Genomic DNA, 10,846 nt, shown 5'->3' with positions numbered 1-10,846 from the left:
GAAAACTCTTATTTGACGATAGATTTAGACAAAAATAAAGTGGCCATTGTATTCTGTAAATGAATCAAATTATATATTTATAAATCAAACAGAAATTTACTTTTATCGACTAATCATCCGTTTTTAATTCACCCACCAGTGTACTAGTGGTTATAACTATAAAAATTAAGATGTTATTGACAGTTTTCTCAACATAATATGCATTCCTTTAGAAACACTTAATCATACTTACCTTGTGATGTGACAATATCGTAAATGTAAAATGAATTTTTTACAATAGTTAATGAGATTTTATAAAACACTAAAATTCTTATATGCCAAATAGTTTGCTTTAGTAAAAATGGAGATGTGTTTTGCTCTAATTGCTGTTACTGAAAACTACACACGCTTCTGAAAAGTTGTTTCATATACTGTTTTATAATGCTACAATTCCTTAAATGCTTAAAATAATGATATTACACAATTAATATTATTCAACTTAATGGATACATCTAACGTTAATTACTGTGAATGGTTTCAATTGTTTTACAATAGTATACTCATACAATACTAAATGTTCAGCCAAAGATTAAGTGTGGTTCCATCTTACATTAGCACATATAATAGCTGAATTTGAAGCAGCGTCAACTTATATTTCATGAATCATATTTAAAACTGGAAAAAAATAATGGTTTTAAATAAACAAGATGGTGATGCAAACCTTTACCACAAATTCTTTTAAAATGTGGAATTTCAAAAGGAGTATGGCTAATTTCCTGATATTTTATAATTAGATTCTTTTCCTTATTTTTTAAAAAATACTTTGCATAATAATTCCTTTATATTGACGAACTAACATACAATAACGAGATTAAAAAATTATACAAGCCCATTACAAGACTATCCATCCAAACGTACAATAACAAGAGGCAGCTTGTCTAAATGTAGATATATTTACAGTTATAAAGTAAATTGAATACGCATTTATTTTGAATTTTTCTGCTGAGATTTTTAACCACCATATTATTGAATGATTGTGATATTTAAAAGGATTTTAATAATATTGCAGCAGCTGAAATAAAAAATTACTGGACAGACATTTACATAAAAAAATAAAATACTATTCATGAATTTGGTTCTTTCAACGGAAAGTTTCCTTCTGTTACAGAAAATAAATGAGAAAACAATTGTTACCAATTACAATATTTCATCTGGTTTTTTAAAAGCAATCTAAATAATTTTGTCACGTCTTACATCACATCAACATGATTTATTTTTGTGCAGAAACTTCTAAAAATCTTTACTATATTAGACATTTTTTCCACAAAAGGAAATGTGGAAAGAATTTCTTAAGGAAAATTATAAACAGGAAATAATTAACAAAAACATATTTCAAATAGTTTAATGAAATAAAACCAATAATTATATATAAAGAAAAGATAATATTAATATTATCGTTTCCTGTGTAATTGTAATGAGTTCCTGCGTAGCCATGCAGCTCTTCGTGAACCACCAATAGTTTGGGAGTACCGATGACCCTTTCCTAGACCTCTAGATTTACGTGCAGCTGAAGTCTTACCACGCAATTCACGATGTTTATGTACTGCATTACAGATCCAGTTAATCTTTGGATCCCTACGTATAGCCTGAAATATAATTGCCACATTAATATTCATTCTTTAACCAATGTTCTTTTAACTAAGAAAATTTCACATCACAGCAACTGGTTTCAGCATCAGACATCCAAGGAAGAACAGAATAATCACATAATTTAGATCATTTAAATTTAAAAATATCATCATTTACTAAAACCAAACTGCTGTACTGTTTATGTCAATCAATAGCTTCACATGTACTATGTGAAAAAAATTGAATACACAATTTTAAGATATGAATTGTCACTGTATCACCACTGACCTAAATAGAAATTTCATTTTTCTAGGATATATAACACTGCAATTATGATTATGAATACAGACTTAACATAACACAAAAATCATTTTTTCTACTTACTGTTGATATACTCAATACTGCTAAATGAAAGATGTTATACTGTCTTCTCGTCCAGTAAAATATATACAGGATTTGTTGGAAAATAAATGGCTACGGCACTTAAAACTTTTTTAAAATAACAGAAGTGATTGCAACCATGAGTACTCATATTAATTTTAGAATTTTTGTTGAAATTTTAGGGAGTCAGTAGTGTTCAAAAGGAGCCTTAAACTTTCATTAAACATAAACATACTAGTGTGGCCGAGAAGTCACCACACACTTAAAGTTAATGAAAAGTATGAATTAGGATATGTTTAGAGCATACAGTATTTTCATTGGGGTTGGTTGTCAATTGTTTGTTACATCACACACTGAGTTAAAGGCAGTTTTGCTAACATGGCTGATACGTGTGGTTAAAGCGTCGAGGAGCAGTTAGTGACAAGTGTATGAGTTCATGAACGACAACATACAAGCCAAACAATAAAGCTAATTAATAATATGTTTCGGTAACGCTTTAATATACAGCCACCACAAAAAGCAATAATATTGGTTTGGGAAAAATGTGCATTTGAGTTAGGCAATGTTTAAGATAGGCTGCAGAGTGGATGAAAGTTAACGTGGTTGGAAACATGTGCTGCTGTTGCAATTTCCATTCAACAATCTCCAATGACATCTACTTGTAAATGGTCAGCTAAACCTTGTACACCGCAGACAACAATGCAAGACCGTATGAAAAAGGACTTGAAAGTTAGGCCATTTGTTCTAATGTTCATGAATTAAATGTCAGATGCAGACATGGAATGTTATGCTGTATCCTGCCGGGCTGTATAAAAAATTTCCCTGCTGCAATGCAAAGTGGAAAGAAGGTTTTTACTGCTGAATGTGCAATCTATTGCAGTTTGTGTGCCAGAAATGTGTACTTTTGAGAAAAGCAGAAAAGAAAGTGGAAAAGTTACTTTCAAAAAGAAATGAAACAAATACATGTAATAGAAGGCGGCTTGGAATAGAAGACCCAGATGATCCTAAATATGGAGCAGGAATGCACAAAAAACCAAGGTTGAGTCACAGTTTCTTTATTTTTAATATTCCTGTAAATTTAATTTTTTAAACAGATACATTTTTCTCACAAACTACTGCAGCTAAGAAGGTGAAAAAATCTAGTTGTACCTACTGAGTTTCTTATAGCATTGTAAGTGCAGCAGAAAAATCACAAAAAAAATAATATTCACCAAAAATTGATAAGAGAAAAAAAAATTCAAGAAAAGTAAAAATTTCACCTTCCTTGCTGCAGTAATTTTTTTTGATTTTTATAACAATATGTCATTGAAAAGGTTTGTAATTTCACAACTGATATACTTGCTAGTCAATATTGCTTAAGTCACACAAATGAAGAGCAAGAATAAGGAAGTTGTCACAAGTCTTACAGCCAACATTATATAATTTTAAAAAGATAATACAAATGACTCTAGCATCAGACATCCAAGGAAGATTAAACAACACATAGACAATATTTTCATTGTTAAAAGTGAGTATCATCATTAACCAGAGTCATCTGAAATTCAAGTACTACATAATAAAGAAGGTAATGCAGTTTATATAACATATACACGAAGGTTATCTGTAAAGTAAAGACTGCTGGGAAATTCCTCTCCTTAAGGTTGGCAAACCTATGTCATTCATGGCCATGCTAGTAATGTGCACACTGCATTGTTATCTGTAAGCTGTTGCATAGTAGTATCTTTGATTACGTGCGAGTTATTACATTGTAAAATAAGTAGGAAACTGATGTTCCTGCCAACTGTGAAATATGTGGAGTCATACGTTTGAAGTCATGATGTGGAGTCATTAAAACATTAAGCCGGCTGAAATTTATAGGCAGTTGGTTGCCCGAGTATGGTGATTAAGTACTTACTAATGAGTCAATATCGCTAGTCACTCAAATGAAGAACATGAATAAGGAAGTAGTCATAAGTCTTACAGCCAACATTACTTAATTTTAAAAAGATTATTATACACATGACTCTAGCATCAGACATCCAAGGAAGATTAAACAACACATAGACAATATTTTCATTGTTAAAAGTGAGTATCATCATTAACCAGAGTCATCTGCAATTCAAGTATTGCATAATACAGAAGGTAATGCAGTTTATATAACATATACACGAAGGATATCTCTAAAGTGAAGACCGCTGGAAAATTCCTCTCCTTAAGGTTGGCAAACCTGGCCACACTAATAATGAACACACTTTGTTATCTGTAAGTTGTTGTGTTGTAGTATCTTCAATTACGTGTGAGTTATTACATTGTAAAATGTGTAAGAAAATTGCTGTTGCTGCCGACTGTGAAATATGTTTTGTCTACTTTGAAGTCACGTGGTCATCAAAAAATGTTAAGCCAGCTGAAATTCATAGGCTGTTGGTTGCTGTGTATGGTGATAAGGTAATGAACGAAAGAAATGTCCGAAAATGGTGTGAAAGGTTTAGAAATAACAGAATTAATGTGCATGATGAACATTAGACGAGGTCCTCGATAATCACAGAGGACTTGAAACGCATTGATGATGAAATCAGAAAAGACTGTCGCTCAACAATTTCTGACATCTCCCTTCTTTTTCCTGATGTTTTAAGAGCTGTTATTGGTGGCATTGTTCACAATCATTTAGGCTTAAGAAAGGTTTGTGCATGCCTTAACGGAATGTCAGAAAAAATCTGAATGAGATCTGCTTTGGAAAATTTGATGCATTACACAGATAAAGGTGATGAGTTCCTTAATTCAATTGTTACTGGCGATGAAACATGGATTTTACATTACACGCCAGAGAAAAAAATGGCAAATCACCAACCAGACCAACAAAAATCAAGTCACAGCCATTTGGGTGCAAACTGATCGCCAGTCTTTTGCAATCAGTTTGGCATAATGCCAATTGATTCCATGCCTTGTGGAACAACTATAAATGCAGAAGCCTACTGCAGAGCTCTATGTAAATTACGCATGGCATTAAGAATCAGTGGCGTGGGTGGCTGACCGACAGAATCGTCCTGCTGCACGATAATGTACATCCACATGTTGTAGGTCCGACACATGATTTGCGAACATTTGTATGGGAAATTTGCAATCACCCACCATATTGTCCGGACTTAGCTCCTTCTGTTTACCATTTGTTGGGAAATTAAAAAAATCTTTGGGTGGTAAGCAATTCACAGGTCAGTGAACTTAAAAATGCTGTTAATCAGTGGCTAAATGGACTGGCAGCAGAAAAATATGATGAGGGTATATTGCTACGATAAATGTTTTAATTCATGCAGTGATTATATAGAGAAGCAGTATAAAGTATGTAGTTTGAGAAATAAAAAATATTTATAGTTTTCAGAATAAACTTTTTTACAATGAAACAGTCTTTAATTTACATATAACCTCTCATAATTATGATCAACAGTTTCAGAGGTTTTCAAAACTGCCTCCTTTGTTTATTTGACAAATAAAGAGCAGTATAATAAATTAAACAAATAACTTACTTTATGGAAAGGATCTATACATATAACTTCATAATATTTATAGATGGCATCCTGTGCTATCCAGTAAGAGTTTAGCACTCTTAACCCACCTGCTCTTCTGCCAACACGCTCCTATAAAAGATAATACACAGTTAAGGAAATTTTTTATAATTAAAATTAAACAGTTCTTAAACATTTTAACAAAAAAAAAAAAAGATAAACGTAATGGTTTTTTAAACACCAGCTATACTTTGCCTTCATTCAATTTTATGTAGCAGAATTGCTTCAATCAAATGCCTGTTCAATTTTAATTAATTAAACAAGAACATGCCATCCATTTGTATTAATTGGGTTTTAACTTTGAGAGGATGTAGCTCCTGAACAGTAAAGAAAGTCATGAAGTTGCAGAAACTGCAACTTAAGTTCATTACTGGAAAATTCCAAATATTCATAATTAATGTTGATGAAATCCAACTGCTCTGACAACAAATGCACAAAACCAACTCCATAGATAATGATTAGATACAGACAGACAGAGTTGAAATTATGTCAGTCACAAGCCAGTATGGCTTGCTTTGCTTTCCCGACCGTCTAGCCAGGAGGCTCTACCACCTTGGACCCTCAACACGTTCATATACTCATGTTTGTGAGAATATTAAATATTTTAAGAAAAGAAATATCGGGGTGTGTTGAGAATATTTTTCATAACATTTTGACATTTTTATATTTAAAATAGGCTTAAGGAATGAGTAGATATAGAATTTAATAGAAATATAATGTTTAACGCTACCCATATTGATAACAGGGAATTGGCTTGGGGATGCCATCTTCTTCATTTAGTCTTGTGTGAGTTTGTATTAGTTGCCAGTCCAATTGCTGCCATTGGGGCAGAGCAAACCATGTGATGCGCGCCAACAACTCTCCTGCTAAATAAAAAACTAATTTTTACTGCTTAATATTAACTAATAACCCCATTCTTTTATTAATAAAATTATTAAATAATAAATATAATCTACACTTAAAAATTAAATTACATAATCTCTAAATTAACTGACAATGGAGTGCTTCTAGCAGGAGAGTCGTCATGCGCAGCTGCCTGGTACACCATCATTGGTCCACTCTTTGCTAATAACAGCTAAAATAAAAATGTGAGCACACATGACTAACAACCCCATGCACAAATCTTTTTTTGTGAGAAAGATTTTGAAACTTACACTTATCTTTTCCTTTTCAGGCATTTAACCAAATAGCATTCCTATATTGTTAAAAAGAAATCAACTGGATATTTAAACACATAATCAGTGGCACCAATATTCAATAAAGGTAACATTTTTTATATTAGGATTCTAAACAGTGAAAAATACGTTGTAAATAGTTTATAAATTTTACAGTTAGTACAAGGCAAATAAATAGGTATAATTTTATTTTTTGATAAATAAAACTAATTTCACATTACAAGAAATCTCTATCATGGAACACAAAACTGGGGAATTATAAAACAAGAGTGGTTACACCCAAAATACTCGTACTTTATGCAGTAAAAACACTTACAACTAACTGGAATTGGAGATCTTGAAAAATTAGAAAAGATCTAAAGTAGAATTCTAAGGAAAATACCAGGATCTAAATATAATGGTGAATCAGAATTCAAATTACAATCTAATATAGAACTATATTCAAAATTTGGAAAACTGAAAATGTCATGAGGAAAAGATTACAATAATATGGATATACATAAGTGAACGGTAATAACAGATCTTTGACTAGCTAAGAACAAATCCAAGCCTACATGATTTTGGGAAGTAGAAAAGGGCATTGAAAACATTACAATCAACACAGACACAATAAATGACAGGACACTTTTTGACATAGCAGGTTTCCAGGAAAGGAAAAATCAACCAGTGGAAGGAAGTGGACATAAGAGGAAAAGGAACACTCTCGAAGGATGAAAGACACGGAAAGAAAAGCATAACCAAAGTTGATTTATCATACTCTCTAAACGGGTAAAAAAAAGACTAATTCTTTGTTTTAGTTTCTCTTAAGATCCCCTCATATTCTTTACCTCAACAACACCACCAGTTGCTTGTGGATGAATTTATTGAAATTTGATTATGTGTAGTTTTAAGCAAAAAGTATTTAACATATTTCAATAAAAACAAACCTGAAGACTCAACTGCAGTAATGGGAAATCTGGATGAAGTAGGCTTAACTGGTATGGGTATGTTATTATAGAATATGCCTACTAAGATGAAATCTATTAAGAAAATTAAAGAAAAAAAAAATAAGAGCGAGGGATGCTCCAAGATTATTTCACAAAGTAATAGATGGAATAAAGTGAAATATATTTATGAAGGGTTTTATTCAACAGAGACAAAATTATAGATATAGGGAGAATGCAAATCTCTATATTGTACAAAATTATAAGATTTAAAAAGTATACAAACTAGTATAAATACAGGCCATCTTAATCATTATATATCACTTCCACACTCTTAAATATTAAATATGTCAATTCATTAGCCCAAATATAATTACAGTCATTAATTTATGTTCATAATATATGTAATAAATCTAATTAAAAGAAATATGTGCAATTATTTATTTTCAAGTAGAACCATAATGGAAATATATTATGTACCTCTGCAAGAGACTGTAAATTACGAACAGGTTTCAGTTGGTTCACTCCATGGCTTTTAGGTTTACCATATGTAGCACCCTTTGGTACAGGACGTTTACGACCTCCACGTCTGATACGAATACGGAAGATAACATAACCTGAAAAAGGTACCATTTAATCAATAACTAAAAAACAATGTCATACACAAAGAGGAAAATCCTTCATTTAGTAATCTGAAAGTATAATAAGTTACTAAGTACAGCATATATTAACTGATGTTTTTTTTAAAAAAAAAGAAGAAAAATCACTAAAACTTAGAATTAAAAGAACTTACCTTGTTTATTTCTATATCCAAGACGTCTAGCTTTATCAGGGCGGGTTGAACGTGGTGCACGGTGCATTTTTGTCATTTGTCTGTATTGCCATACTCTAATACGCAACAAAAATCTCATAACATCACTCTGCTTTTTTCTGTATAACTCTTGCACGTATTTGTAGGCCCCCATCTTTAAAGGGCCTTACCTAAAACAAAATAAACTATATATAAATATAATTTTAAAAAACCCCATTCATGTTTACAGTTGTGACAGTGTAAAGAAAATCTTGACTGTCAAGATTTCCTTGATACTGTCACTGTTTGTGACAGTATACAAACATTGATACTTACGTATTAACGCCACCGCAGCTACAGCTTTATTTAAAAACAAAGTAGTCAATCTGATTTCGGTGGAAAATGGGCCAAAACAGAATATAAATGGTTATTTATATTTATTTATTTTATAAATATAATTTAATCAAACTTAATCTATGCTCGCTAACCTTGACTAATTTGAGTATTTATTTAATAAATTCAGTAATTATTGCAATTTGATTTAAATAATAAATAATTGTAATTACTGAATTTATTAAATAAATACTCAAAAAATTACAGTGTTAATTAGTCAAGGTTAGCGAGCGTAGGTTAAGTTTGGTTAAATTATATTTATAAAATAAATAAACATTTATATTCTGTTTTGAATCTGTTTCGGCCCATTTACCACCAAAATCCGATTGTTGACTACTTTGTTTTTAAATAAAGCTGTAGCTAAGGTGGCGTTAATACGTAAGTACCCAAACATTCAATAACCATCAACTAACCATTGTAATACTACTAAAAGATGGCGTTAAAATTGCTGCAGCTCGTAACATATTCAAGAGTTATAAAAAATCAGGTATTTGCAATTGCTTCTAAATGCAGATTATGATATTAACTTTCATTCAATATTACTAATTTTACAAATAATGTGCAATGTTTATAAAAATATTTATCACAAATACCCTAAGTCTAAATTAAATCATTAATTAAAGAAAAAACATTTCTGCATGCACAGTAGTTTTTACTATGATAATCATTTTTCTGTGAAATTTAAGCTGTAAATGTACAGATCTTGCAAATGAAATAACTTTACATCTGGAGGCTTAACAATAAACATGGGCATAATGTATATTAGAAATCACATCACGGATTACAAAATTCACTGTATATTTATTTAGTTTTAGTGGTATAAGCATTAACATGTGTAACCTCATAACAGAATTTATTTAAAATTGTATTTTATTAAATAAATACTAAAATATTTACAATTGGTAATAAATGAATATCATATGATAACTTCCGAAAAAAGTGATCAGAGACCAGTTATGTTTTTAAAATGAAAACTTAGTTAATCATATTAAGGTGAATATTGTTTTTAGTTTTAACTGTTATCACAAACGGTCTCTATATTGTTTCTAAAATAGATACTTCGGCCAAGTTTTAACTAATCACAAACTGGGACATTTTAGTTTCTCAATAGAAGAAAAGCAACAAAACAAATTCAAGCAATTAAAACATAACTAGTATTTATAAAAAGATTTCTACCACACAATTATAATAAGCACAACAATAAATAATTCACACAGATGAACAGCTAACTTGTACACGTAAAGGAAACTCAAAAAAAAAATTAGGTTAAGACGGGTATCTAATTAACTCTTCAAAGGTAAAAGAAATTACTGTAACTAAACACTGTAAGATTCGAGCATTTTAACAAACAATAAACAAAAAAAAATGTAAAAATTAATTGATATCCTCCAGTAACGTAAAACATACTGAAAACTCATGCCGTCTGAAGACCACTTTTTTACATTAAATAACAAAATAAACCAAAATTAAACTCACAATGTTAACAATTGAAATTTTACACAAATATAAAAACTAAAACTATTTACACAGACTAAACGATGTTCCAAATAAGTTTAGATATAACCCAACGAAACGTAACTTACCTAACAACTCCAACGGAAAGACGGAAACTTAGTAAGAGAAACAAGATGGTGTTGTTCGATCAGTCCGTAATCATTTCCGCTTAGACCAGAAATTGTAATGAAATTTTTCTAGAAAGTTTTTAATAATTAGTGACATTTTATTATTTCATTAAATATTTAATATATAAAAATAATTTACGACTAATGCTTGGCGATTATAGAGCTGGTATTTTATACGACTAACTTTGTGATATAATTAATAACTTTAAACGGCATTATGCTTAAAAAATAAAACAATACCTTATTTCTATGTGTTATTAAATAATCATTCAATTTTTATCTGTAATTTCTTTTAATTTTTATCTTACTTTTTGTTTTGGGGGAAGAATTCAAACTTGCATTGCTGCTTATTTTAAAAAAATTTTTTAGCCTACGGGTATACACTGTACGGTATTACTTCAGATGATAAATGTAA

General features: G+C 30.5%; 1 protein-coding gene across 1 annotated transcript; it reads right to left on the bottom strand.

Moving 5' to 3' along the window:
- Positions 1–1,365: 1,365 nt before the first annotated feature.
- Positions 1,366–10,478, bottom strand: RpL15 (ribosomal protein L15). Its single transcript, XM_075374906.1, has 5 exons — positions 10,393–10,478; positions 8,420–8,607; positions 8,107–8,243; positions 5,490–5,600; positions 1,366–1,625 (listed from the first exon to the last, which is right to left on the bottom strand). The coding sequence occupies exons 2-5, from the start codon at positions 8,589–8,591 to the stop codon at positions 1,431–1,433; spliced, it is 615 nt and encodes a 204-aa protein (XP_075231021.1). The 5' UTR covers positions 8,592–8,607; positions 10,393–10,478; the 3' UTR covers positions 1,366–1,430.
- Between the last annotated feature and the right edge of the window lie 368 nt (positions 10,479–10,846).

This window comes from Lycorma delicatula, chromosome 9, assembly GCF_047948215.1.
Source record: "Lycorma delicatula isolate Av1 chromosome 9, ASM4794821v1, whole genome shotgun sequence".
NCBI lineage: Eukaryota > Metazoa > Arthropoda > Insecta > Hemiptera > Fulgoridae > Lycorma > Lycorma delicatula.
This window is presented reverse-complemented; position numbering and strand designations above follow the sequence as displayed.

What these genes read in the sequence shown, in the direction of transcription:
- RpL15 (XM_075374906.1), bottom strand. Translation starts at nt 8,591, where the DNA reads ATGGGGGCCTACAAATACGTGCAAGAGTTATACAGAAAAAAGCAGAGT. An exon ending in TGGATATAGAAATAAACAAG is followed by an intron (nt 8,244 to 8,419) that starts GTAAGTTCTTTT and finishes TACCTTTTTCAG; the next exon opens with GTTATGTTATCTTCCGTATT. An exon ending in GTATAGATCCTTTCCATAAA is followed by an intron (nt 1,626 to 5,489) that starts GTAAGTTATTTG and finishes ATTATATTTCAG; the next exon opens with GCTATACGTAGGGATCCAAA.